Raw genomic sequence first — 12,528 nt, forward strand, 5'->3', positions numbered from 1 at the left:
TTTTTTTTTTCTACTTTGAAGACAAATACCATTCAGTTCTGGAACACTGCTGCTTTTTCTTTTTTTGTGTGTGTTGGCTTGTCTAAGGCTATAAATAACTATCCTAGTCTGGTTCATAATTATTTAGAAAAGATGGACGCTGAATATAAAACAAGAATGCACACACATTTGTCTTTCCTTGGCAAAGTCATATGTCAAGATAAATAACCTCATTTATGCTTTGTTGTTATAGAATGAAGAACTGATATTAAGCAAAGAAACCAAAGACAAACGCTTAGAGGATGGTTACTTCAGGATAGGTATGTGACAGTGGAAAGAAATGTGTATTGTTACTATTGCAACAGTTAAGACATTTTCATTATAACCAAAACAAACCTAACACTGTGTTTTGATCATTCATTTTCAGGTACGTGACCTTGTAGGTTTTACTTAATATTGTTTCCAATATTTCTTTTCTGAGACTGATGTACTAAACAAAGATGTAGTGTGACTCGTAGCTGTAGTGCAGCTACATCCAACTTCTCTGCCAGGACCAATCACCTAGATTATTGGAGAGGCATTTCCAGGTTGCATAAGATCACCTCTTCTGTCCTGTGACTGCACGGGTGCGTCTGTGTGAGCTGTTGTGCTTTGAACCCACCCTACAGACAATCAGCTGTCTCATCATGGGATGAGACTGGCATTTCCATGGCCAAGTAGCTCTTGGGGAAGGTGCCTGGATATCTGTGGTGAAGGAAGAGAAATCTTCCTTGTGGATTGTATTTAGCTTGCGGAACATAGGTTGGGCATCCCCATTATAATGAAAGCATGTTTTTTTTCATCTTAATGAACTGCAGTTGCTGTATATGTAGTCTAAGTGTAAAGTCTAATTGGGCTTTTAAATTGGATTCTTATTCATCCTTTAAAGATCCTTTAAATAGGAATACATGAATGATATCCCTTGTCCTTAATCCTCCTTGAAAACACATAAGCCAGGGGCTTCTTGTTTAGTTCCATGATATTGAATGAAAATCTGTGGCAAAATCTTCCCAGAGTTTGAGGTGCTCATACCTCCAGACAGTTCCAAAGTTTTTATTCTTGCGTGTAATCCTGTTCAGATCGCTGCGCTCTGATGATATACCCCATCTTGTTTGCTGCTGCAAAGCTGAATCTGATATAAAAAATTGCTGAATGTCTTTTGTTTTGGAGACCAGCAATAGGCTTCATGTGTGAATTGTGATACTACAGATACATTTTACTGGACACAGATTTTGTACTTTAGTTTGTTGCACAGGAGTTAATAGAGGATATAATTTTGCTTCTTTTGCAGGGAAATTTGAAAATGGTATAGCTGAAGGAACAGTTGACCCCAGCCTAAACCCTATTTCATCATTCCGGCTTTCAGTGATACAAAATTCAGCAGTCTGGGCAATTCTGAATGAGGTGAGAGGCAGTATAATATTTTAAAAATAAAACTGGCAAATGTGAGATTTCTTCATTCTGTCAATGTGTTGAAGCTCAGAATTTTTGTTAATGCTGAAAATAGTTACCTCTTATTACTGTGTAATACCCTAAAATGTGACTTATTTTTTTCTAATTCTCTATTTCAGATTCATATTAAAAAGCTTACAAACTGATCATGGAGATCTGCTTTAGAGGAAAAAGAAAGAATCCTTGAAAACTTTTCCTATAAAATCTGACATCCTTAGCAAGTCACGAATTGAAAATACTGAGCATGCACCTTATTCCAAATTTATTTTATTTTCACTTGAACTCTACCTCTTGTGAAATCTACTGTAGATGAGAAGATTGTATTTACCCCTTCTTAGCTGATCCATCCAGAAGCTGATACTCCACACTGATAACCTTCGTCTGAGGCCTAAGTTGTCCTCCACTTTAATGTGACTTGACCATCTTATGGTTACAGAACCCTGCTACGCTTAACCTGTACTATTTTGATAGTATAGTAATATAGAGAGGTTGTACATATTGTTACATTCCTTGAAGAAGAAGAAAAAATATTATTGTTAAATATGTTTTATGAAGGGGGTACTTTCAGAGTTCCATTTATTTTCTATAACAAGAACCCTCTTTTATAGACTGTCAGGGATATATATTAAAAATGTTAGGGATATTTAATTTATTAAAATAATTTGAAAAGTACATATTTTTATGCAGTAAAATTTTGAATTGATATAGGTTTTTTTATGAATTCTCTAGTTTAAGTTACCTTTCTACATTTTTCTTTGGAGATGCAAACATAAATTAATACCATATTTCAAATGTACTGCCATGTTTAAAAAAAATAGATTAAGTTTCTAAATTACATAGTTTTGTATACAGAATCTGAATGATGTTCAGAGGCATTAACAGAGTTCTGAAGAGCATTATTCTTTGGGGCTATGAAACTCCACTATGTACAGTTTGTAGCCACATAAAAAGCATGCTGAAATGTTTTGTTTCATATTACGTACTAAATCTGCAGTGATTTTAGACTGAATCCATTGCATTTTAGAAGAATTTTTTCAATTCCAAACAGTTCTTTCTAAAAATCTTTGTAGACATTTCCTAGCCTGGACAAATTCATTTTCTGTATTGAAAAAAATCATTCTCCGGCTTTGCTTTGGAGTGACAGAGGTTAACTTTTATCAAAGGAATTCATAGTAATTAGATACATTTGATCTACAGAGGTCTTCTTTTAAAAAGTTCTGTTATTGCAGTGTTTATTTTAATGCATGACAGTGAGTAGCTAGGGGGGTTTTTTATTTCCTTCCGTTGTTCAAGAACAAGGTTTGACTCCTTTAAGGATCAGTGTAGTAACTCGCACTAACTTTTAATAGGAACTGAATTTGGCTTCAAGTTAGTACCCTGCCTTTTCATTTCAAGGGAAACAACAGTGATCTTAAATGAACCCAGCAGTGTGCACTTGTAGCCTAGAAAGCCAACTGTGTCTTGGGCTGCATCAAAAGAAGCGTGACCAGCAGGTTGAGGGAAGTGATTCTCCCCCTCTACTCCACTCTCGTGAGACGCCAGCTGCAGTACTGCGTCCAGCTGTGGGGTCCCCAGCATAAGAAGGGCATGGACCTGTTAGAGCGAGTCCAGAGAAGAGCCATGAAAGATGGTCAGAGGGCTGGAGCACCTCCCCTATGAGGACAGGTTGAGAGAGTTGGGGTTGTTCAGCCTGGAGAAGAGAATGCTCCAGGGAGACCTTATAGCAGCCTTCCAGTACCTGAAGGGGGCTACAGGAGAGATGGGGAGGGACTCCTTATCAGGGAGTGTAGTGAGAGGATGAGGGGTAACAAGCTTTAAGCTGAAAGAGGGCAGATTTAAATTGGATACTAGGAAGAAATTTTTTCCTGTGAGAGTGGTGAGGCACTGGCACAGGTTGCCCAGAGAAGCTGTGGATGCCCCATCCCTGGATATGTTCAAGGCCAGGCTGGATGAGGCTCTGAAAAACTTGGTCTAGTGGAGGGTGTCCCTGCCTGTGGCAGGGGGGATTGGAACTAGATGATCTTTAAGGGTCCCTTCCAACCCAAACCATTCTATGATTCTATGAATCAGAAATTCAGTCAGGAACAGAAGGTGGTTTGGGTTACATCCAGAGTGGAATTGGTGCAGTACTAATGCTGCCACTGCTCTTGAGAGCCCTGCTTTGGTGCTTATGTGTAAGAACATAGGCATGGGAAGATTTAAGTTACTCAGTCAGAAATGGTCAGGGAGAGGCAGAAATTTCTCTCTTTAATAGGAATGAAGTGCCTGGTTGACACTGGGGGGAGCCGTTCAGCCTGGCTTGGGGATTCTTGGCTGTGCTGTGAACCAGTGTCCTGGAACTGATATCTGGAAAGCTGGCCCAGGTTTCCCTGCAGGAAAAAAACTCCATTATCCCCAGCATCGTTGTGGTCAGGGTACAGATGCACAATACCTGTTGTGGGGTCCCTAATCTAAAGTGGGGATCTTGAATTCATATGTCCAGCATGACAGTTCGAGTAATAGATTTGGCCTCTTTTTCATGACATATTTACAAGAAGCAGGAGCCTAAACCAGACTCTCCAGCACTGCAAGCTGAAAGCCATCACCACTGGGATATAGTGTCAACCTGTCTTTTTCTGCCTTGTTGGAAAATTGTGTTACAGCTTTGACATTCAGTAATATTCAAGTTTAAGAGCTTAACTACTTCTACAGACCATAGTCATTTTGGTTTAGCTGTGTTGTCTGAGGACACAAGGAAGACGAGATTTGTACACAGAGGAGAGATAAGACCTGTTCAGACTGACTGGTGAAAGTGGAAGTAGAAAGCTACTAGGCAGGCCTTGTTTACTTTTTTCTGATTGCATCAGCTGGTGTAAATAAAATGTTACTTTGAAAGCTTGTCTTGCCCGTAGTGACTGTGGGCATAAGCTAAGCATTGGCCTCATAAATTTATTCTTGGATTTAGGAATGTGGCTGAAAAGACTCAGACTCCTGTGGGCACCTGGCGTACTGTGCCACAGCCCAGCCTGTTATACGTATAATGCCATGCCATCAAATTATTGCCACACAATGGCTTTTAATCATATTAGCCAGCAAAGGTCTAAGAAAGTATTTAGGTTTTCTTCTCAGCTGTGCCTGTGAATGAATGATGCAAGTAATTTAGCCTATAGCTATTTATTACAATTTAGATTGCAGTTTCTTAATATAAGTAGTTTTGGTGACAGTGACTTTCATCTTCTTCCATGAGTTCAAAAGTTTACTGATAGCGCTTATTTAAGAAAGCTGTGTGCTTATTCTCACAGCATCACTGTTCCTGATGTTTCACGGTAAAGATGAATCGTTGCTAATATATTTAAATATATAGAACATTTACCACATTCATTGCAGGACTCTGGCTAACAGTGTATTTAGTTTTCAAAAATGTTAAGATGAAATTATCAAAGACAACTAAATAGTGTTTGGTAAAATACGTGGGTTTTTTTCTAAAAGTTGTTGCATTTTTATTACATTGTACTAGCAGGAGTGGGAAATACTCTGGGCTGCTTTAACACTTTAAATGTTCCTGAGCTTATATGCTCTCTAAATAAATGTGTCACTTTAATACAAATTACATTTTATAGATTCAGGTAAATTTGGACCTGGTATAATCAGACAGTGCTGCAAATTTGCTTGGAAATTTTGCTGAGATATAGAAAAAGCAGCGAAAATATATTCTATCTAATTATCTCTGCAGACAACTATTTTGGGCTTTCTACCTCTCAAATTCCAATCCCTAAGTCAGGCTAAAGTGTTGCAAGTCTCCTTCCTGTAATTATGGTGAAGTAAGACTGCTTTGGCTGTTTGGCTCAACAGTCATTAGCTTGGGCACTTTTTATGACTGGGTATACTCCAGGGCTTGTGTCTTTTACACATCTCAGCTGTAACTTACAGTATTACCACAAGAGTTCCTCTTGACGTCTTAAACCTCTTACCTGATTCTTGGGAGTTTTTTCCTACATCTATTTAATTTCAAGTTATTTTTGTTGTGGCTTTAAAAATCCCCTCTAGGCCGCTGAATCTTATAGTGATCAAACAATGGGAGGTGTTTCAAAATAAATTGTGTTGTCCTATTAGCTCCTTCTTTAAAACTTTAGAAAAGAGAACTTTTGGGAGACCAAAGGCATCACCAGAAACTTTCATTATCTGGGCAAATTACTCTTAACTTCTTATACTGGATGTCAGACAGACCAGCGGGTATGAGCACTGGCTTTTCTGAGTGGGTCAGGATTCCTCTGGACCAAGGAAATACAAGACTGTCAGTATAATCTTGCTTTGCTCATTCAGTGGGTAGCCCTACTGAAAACTTTGTAAATAATGTGAAAAAAGGATGTGATCCCAAATTAGCACTTCTAATTTTTTTTTAATTAAATAGTGTTTTTAAAGCACCGTATAAGACTTTCTGTTTTGGAGGCATCTCAACCATTTATTCGGATTGATACAAAATATTCTTATAGATACATTTGTTTTTTCTTAACTGAAAGATGGCTTAGAAAAAGTCAAACAGATAAACATGGTTCGTGGACCAAAAAAAGACTGGACTCTTCTGTCGTATTGCTGCTTGCCTAGCTCTTTCAAAAGCTAGTATAGAGCAAAGCAATTTGTACTTTACCCATCTAATATACATTACCTTGAATGAGCTGGACTGTGATTAGTCTGGCAAAATTGAACAACTGTGTAACATTTTTCCTTTATTTTTTTTCACAAGTATATTATAATTTCAGTAATCTCTTAGTTTTTGTTGGAAATATTTGCTCCAAATGAAGTATTGTAGTAATTTGCGGTTTGTTTCCAACTTGGAAAATATTAATTTTGGGGACGGGGGGAAGGATGAAATCTCTTCAAACCTTGCTCCCCTGAAATAAATTAACCCTAGGTTCTATATTTGTTCTTGCTAGGGAGAATGTATTCTGAAAAAGCTAAAGCAAATACGTATAGTAGAAAGGGAAAAAACTCATGTTTTTAAATCATCTTTACAATCACCAGCATAATGCTGAAAGGCTATTAAAGAACTGGTGTTTTCAGGCTAGCATTGATTGCTGATGTAAAAAACACACCCTACACAGACGTGATGAATTATTTTTTGAGTGTCACTTTTCTGACCTAAGTGGTCTCTTAAGGGTTTTGCCGATTTCTACTGTGAGCAGCTGGAACTTGAAGTAGCTTAATTTTGAGAATGATGAAGCCTTCTTTCAAGGGGACAAACTTTGGCATCTCTAAAGGGAAAGTACACAGGCCCCGAGTCCTTCATTGATTTCAATAGCATTGCACCATAGGGCACTAAATATGAAGTATTTTTACTGTTGAACTGAAGTGGGTGATTGCTGGTGCCAGGATTCCTGTTGGGGAAAAGGTGCAGTTAGGCTGCAGCTGCCTGCAGGACGGGAGCTTGTGCTGTTAGCCTAGGTGGGAGCAGGTCCTGACAGGAATCTTTCGCCTTCCATGGATCAGCAGTTCAGTGCTTTCTTTGTTAAAAGGGGAACCTTGCTCAGTGTCTGCTGACAGGGGAACACGATTTTCTTCAAGCCTTAACAGTGGCTGAAACACACAGTACTGTAAGATGCACTGCCAGCATATTTGGTATTTTAAGATAAATATAGTTTTTCCTTAGAGATAAAATTCTAGTATTGAAATATTAAGTCTTATGGTGACCAGTTGTACTCTTGTGGTGTTTTGGAAACTGAATCCTAGTGCTCATGTTTCATACTGAACACTGCTTTGGAAAGCTGTCATCTTCATTTTTCCAGAAGGTATTGTTTGTGATGGTGAGTTTATACTGCTGCTTTGTGGACTCCAGAGCTGCAGGCATTGCCACAAGCCCACCCTTGTAGCCAAACTAAACTTGTACTTTCCCTGGTCATTGACCTGCCACTTATAATGGTGGATGTAATAATACCCACTGGACTTCTAGAGATGGGGTTTAAAAACTTGCTGCTACATTTGGAAACCTGATATGGGTCATGTTAATTGTGCCTTTCATCACTTTCTTCTGTGTGCCAGAGTTATCAATGTATATTTGAAGTAGTTATTAAAATAAATCTGTTCTCATGTTCTTTCGTGGAAGGAGGGGACAGTTCTGTATCTCGAGACAATTGTTGCTTTACCATTGCAACACTGTGGTAGTGTTGATCCCTACTTTCACACAGTCCCAAGGCAAGGTATTCCAATATTAGTCTTAAATAAAACTGCTTTTCTGTGTCACTTAAAACCCTCAATGTAGAGCTTATGCCAGTATGTGCAAAATATCTGCAGTAAGAGTTATGCTAAATAGACTTGTTGCAGTTAAATTTAAGCTACAGAGATGTACAAGTAACTTGTTTTTAGGAATCTACTGCAAAAGTATTTGAACAAAATTGCTAACATGTTTACTGTTGTAAATATTTTAATAAAAAAGGACACTTCAAACTTTTTTTACACAATTATCTACAATAAAGAGAAATTTACACCATTTACAAAACCTTCTTAACGTTTTCTTTACTGTCAAGACAGCTAAGATAAAAACAAAATAAACATTAGATACATGAAGTCCTGGTTTTATTTCACTCTGTATTTATAAAAGGAACAAAGCATCTTGGTGAAGTTCCATCCACATGCTAATGAGATCAAATAGAACATGATGAGAAGTGCGAAGGGATACAAAAGAATAGCTGTGTTCTTCAAAAAGGGCAATGCTGAAACAGAAGCAACAATGAAGCAAGTATAAAGTAGTGCTCTTTCCAAAAAGGTGCTTCACATAGAATGGCCTCAGGGAAAGATAGCAAGAAAAAAAATAAATTCTATTGCTCTGCCAGCCTTGCTAGGGCATGCTTGTCATTTCTGCCCCACTCCTCCTACCATTATCATAGATTAAAGAGTACTTAAATGCCCTGGAAACTGTTTTACCTCAAACTGTAGTCTTAAACTCACTACAAAATTTTTATCCAATGCAAACATTTTGAAGTGGATTTACAGAGGAAAAAGAAAAAACAAGTTGTGATGATAGAAGTCTAATACAAGAAGGGAAGTTGATACAGTGATCGTAAATTCTTTGGATGTCCACCCAGCTGGAAACATGGATTGGTAAATTTCTATCAAACTTCTTTTACCACAAAGAATTACTTCAATGGCCAGCTCAGCTTATGCTTTACAAATTAATAGAGTAAGATCAAATTAGTGTACTAAAATCATGCTTTTGTTTTTAGTCAAACAAATAGAAAAGTTTCCATTACTCACCACTGTATCCTAGGAATGTCACATAGATGTAATAGCCGATTGCAATCAGCCATAATGTATTCCCAACAAAATACCCAATGACAGAATCGGATATGATGACATCTGAAAGAGACAACTGCTCTCAGCTGTTTTGATAAGAGCATGATTTTGAAGCAGAGAGCACAACATATTCTACTTACAGTTGATGAAAAACAGCTGGATAAAATGCAAAATGACTAGAAGTGGATAGAAAGCATTCAGATGAACATCAAAGGCATATCCCCACTCCACATCATAGTCTCTGTTCTGCTGCTTCACCAAGTACTTATTAGAGATGAACCTACACAAAAACATATTTGAGAACGTTGTTAATGTGAATCTATAAAGCTGTCTGACAAAACATTGGTTTGAGATAGTAAGCCAGATGCAACCTTAACTCTGTACCCCAAGAGAGTTTCTGCTACCTGGGAGAAAAATATGCAAGAATTATGCAGCGCAGACTATTGTTAAAGCCTTTTTGTTAAAACTATAATTACATCCCTTGCATTTAGCAGGCAGCTGACATAATACAGAGCCAGAACATTTTTTTTTTTTAAGTAGATTGGTGCTACAATTTATCAATGCAGGCAACATGCCACTGTTGTTTGTAAAAACATCAGTAGACTTAAAAAAGGCACTCGCCCATTATCACTACACCTCACAGAGATGTTTTATTTCACTTCTACAGAAATGGCACACTGCAAGGACAGGAAGAGGGTACGCTAGCACTCTTAAGACTATTCTTACTGAAAACAAGCGCTAACAGAATGTGCACTGCCTGCTGTTACAGACCACCGAACACACCTCATGACTCTTGTTTCCTTCAGCTGAAGTTCTGCTGACATCAGAAAATGTATCCCATTTAGAAGAGGAACAAGAAGTCAATATATAATACTCAGAAATGAGACCAAAGCTTTCACAGTAGCTTTTTCTGACATACTCTATAGCAAGGGCAGAGTCAGAAAGGCAGAGCCCGAGTGCAAGGTAAAGCAAGGCAAGAAGGGGTTTAGTCTCATTAGGAATTGGGGAAGCTTTTGAAAAAAAGGTGAGCCTGTACTGGAAGAAGCGACTTGAACCAAACCAGAGACAGATGACTGGTAGTTAGGCCTGCAGGAACCTGACTAAAGGACAGAAGAAAAGCAACAGATGCTTTCCGGTTCAGGAGGCTGCATCCCAAGTCATAAATTGCTGGAGGATGGGGGGAAGCATTACTATATGCTCTTCCCCAAGCAGGACAGGAGAGTAGGTCAGATGGACCTTTCATCTATCAGCTACAGTTCTTGTATGTACCTCATCCTGAATTCTGCAATTACATGTGGGAGCTCCTGAGATCACTGTTTGAAAGGAATTTATCCCTTTGCCAATCAACATCAACTTAAGATGTCAGTTCCATTACTAAGAACTCTTTTAAGTACTCTTGCTTCCTTGTAAGTTTTCATTTTCCAGCTACCATGAAAAAGTTCTTGGTAAAATAAAAAGTCTTGCTCTGGTGGCCTCCCCTTGCCACAGTGCAGAAACAGTGACTTCCTGTTGGTTCAGGGTTCCCGCGCTGGTGCAGGACCCATCTATAAGGTGCTGAGGCCTGGGTTGTAACCTGACTCACTGCTGCCTCTCCCCTCTGCAAGTCTCTGGCCATTATAGGATTAAGGCTGGCAGCAAGTACCACCAAAGCAACAAAGCCAACATTTATGAAATAGAACAGACATTGCTTGTAGCAGAAATAGCTAAAATCTTCATTAAGAAGCATGGGCCAATTGTATATTGCACTACTTAAACCTAATCATCCTCAGGTTTACATTACTTAAGCTGTTCAACCAAAATAAGGAATTAAAAATATTTTTTTTATCACCAATTTTTTTTATTTGGTATTATTGCTGAAGATTAACCAGATCAAGAAGAAAGAAAACAGGCTGAAACGTTCCTCATAACACAGACTTTCTAAACATTCATTTTTTGCATGAAATGGTAAAGAAAGATATGTGCTCTTTTCTAAAGCAACATTTTGAAACAATTACCACAATGGCACAAAACCTATAGTCAATACATATGTTATAATTTTGCTCCAAACAGAGAATGAAGTGTTTTGCAAACAGCAGAGGACTATCGGTGTCCCAATGGCAATACTGAGATCAGTTTCAGACATCACTACTTACCACATTAAAGTTGCAATCAGGAGGCCAACGCCTACGCAGTCTATGAATACAACCCAAAGTAGCAGCTTTATTGTTTCAAAAAACCCCATGTCCAGGACAAATCCAAATCCTACAGTAGACACTGAAAGGAGAAAAATATTATTAAAGTCAGCTGTGGAAAAGAAAGCATGAGATCCTAAATTTTATGGGGTTTTTTTTAGTATACTGTTATGAAATGTCCAGTTTCCTTATTGTTTATTCTCCCCAAGATTTTTAGTCCAACAACTCATTTTTTTTTCCACTAAATACAAGGTATAATGGAATTTACTCATAATATAATCCCTTTCACAGATTGGGGAATGCTCATCTGTACTTGGGATTAACGATATAAAAGCAAATTGCATAGCTCTGCCCAAACTATTTTTTAAAAATTCACACAATACTAAAATAGAATATTCTTTGTTTTATAAAAGCTCCTTGCTAACCCAAACCATGAGTGTGGTGATATATACTTTTATTTCCGAGTTAACAGTTTTGATATTACTAACAGCAATGTGCTATATAACAAGACTAGGACAATACTGCATTTGCAATTCAGTCTAAAAATTACATGAGACACTTTGTTTATAGCTTAATTCTGCAATACACAGAATTTCACTAGGGCCTTTATTGTAAAAGCAGTATTTTATCTGTAACATTCAGATAAACCAAATGCTCAGCATTTTTTCACTAAAGCATTACTGTGTGGCATGGGGCTTTATTACTGTCTGTGAAGTTACAGGGAACAGCATAGCTTGAAATGCAATAGAAAATGAGTTGCAATAGAGAGATTAATTCAGGATTACATAGTATTAGTTATGACTCCTCTGTTTTCTAATTCCCACCTTAACTTCCAAAAGGTTAGGCCATTTCCTTGTATCCTACTTTGATTAAAAGACAATCCATATGGATTGGTTCATTTTTTTTGTGTCTGTGTGTGTGTGATTAGAAGGGCCACGAATGTTCATTCCTAAACTCTCCCTCCCTCTCATTATGCTGTCTGTTCTGCTGCACTCACCGCAGAGCCAGATACTGAGAAGCACTAAGAAAGCAGGATCGTCTCTTGCCCATTGGTCCTTTGTCTGTTTTCTGTAGTGAAAGTTCCTATAAACCCTCTGTGGTGAAGTAAACAGGTAAAGCATCTGCCAAAGAGCAAACTCAAAGTCCATCTGTCGGAAGTGGAAGAGCCTCCGCAGGTACTTGTAGCGTTTCGCTCCAGCTGTGTGCCTGGCAGCATCTCTGGGGCTCAGTGCACCGTTGCCCTGGCTCCGAGAACTAACTGAAGTGGTTGGCAGCATTTTTGCTAAAGAAGGAAGTTCACAAAATATGCATTTGGCTTTACACAGAACGGGGAACAGAAATAAAATCCCATGATGGGGGCCACATCTGCAATACTGAAGTTACAAAAACTATGCATAAATACAGATAAACTATGACACTTACAGGTGAGTCTGCCACGGCCCCAAAGTCCCTTTGCTGACTGCTGGGGAGACAGCAAGTGGGAAACCAGGAGCAGCCAGCTCTGTCCCCAGCACTGCCTGCCAGGTAGCCCCACGGCCGCGGCCCCATCTCCTCAGCCCCGCGGGGCTCCGTGGCGGCGCCCGGGAAGGGGCTCTCTCCCGGCCCCGCGCCCTCGTGTCCC

At 38.7% G+C, this 12,528-nt stretch overlaps 1 protein-coding gene and 1 long non-coding RNA gene across 2 annotated transcripts; one reads left to right on the plus strand and one right to left on the minus strand.

The window, feature by feature from the left end:
* The first annotated feature begins 232 nt into the window (after window positions 1-232).
* On the plus strand, window positions 233-2,531 carry LOC104461131. The gene is made up of 3 exons (XR_727541.1): window positions 233-299; window positions 1,310-1,422; window positions 1,590-2,531. It is a non-coding gene; the product is annotated as an uncharacterized LOC104461131 (long non-coding RNA).
* Window positions 2,532-7,847: 5,316 nt separating this feature from the next.
* On the minus strand, window positions 7,848-12,184 carry UNC50 (unc-50 homolog (C. elegans)). The gene is made up of 5 exons (XM_010072606.1): window positions 11,905-12,184; window positions 10,869-10,989; window positions 8,877-9,016; window positions 8,698-8,799; window positions 7,848-8,156 (listed from the first exon to the last, which is right to left on the minus strand). The coding sequence occupies exons 1-5, from the start codon at window positions 12,182-12,184 to the stop codon at window positions 8,020-8,022; spliced, it is 780 nt and encodes a 259-aa protein (XP_010070908.1). The 3' UTR covers window positions 7,848-8,019.
* Between the last annotated feature and the right edge of the window lie 344 nt (window positions 12,185-12,528).

Source organism: Pterocles gutturalis, unplaced genomic scaffold (assembly GCF_000699245.1).
Source record: "Pterocles gutturalis isolate BGI_N339 unplaced genomic scaffold, ASM69924v1 scaffold19087, whole genome shotgun sequence".
Classification (NCBI taxonomy): Eukaryota; Metazoa; Chordata; class Aves; order Pterocliformes; family Pteroclidae; genus Pterocles; species Pterocles gutturalis.

What these genes read in the sequence shown, in the direction of transcription:
- UNC50 (XM_010072606.1), bottom strand. Translation starts at nt 12,184, where the DNA reads ATGCTGCCAACCACTTCAGTTAGTTCTCGGAGCCAGGGCAACGGTGCA. An exon ending in TCTCAGTATCTGGCTCTGCG is followed by an intron (nt 10,990 to 11,904) that starts GTGAGTGCAGCA and finishes TTCTCCTTTCAG; the next exon opens with TGTCTACTGTAGGATTTGGA. An exon ending in GACATTCCTAGGATACAGTG is followed by an intron (nt 8,157 to 8,697) that starts GTGAGTAATGGA and finishes CTTCTGTTTCAG; the next exon opens with CATTGCCCTTTTTGAAGAAC.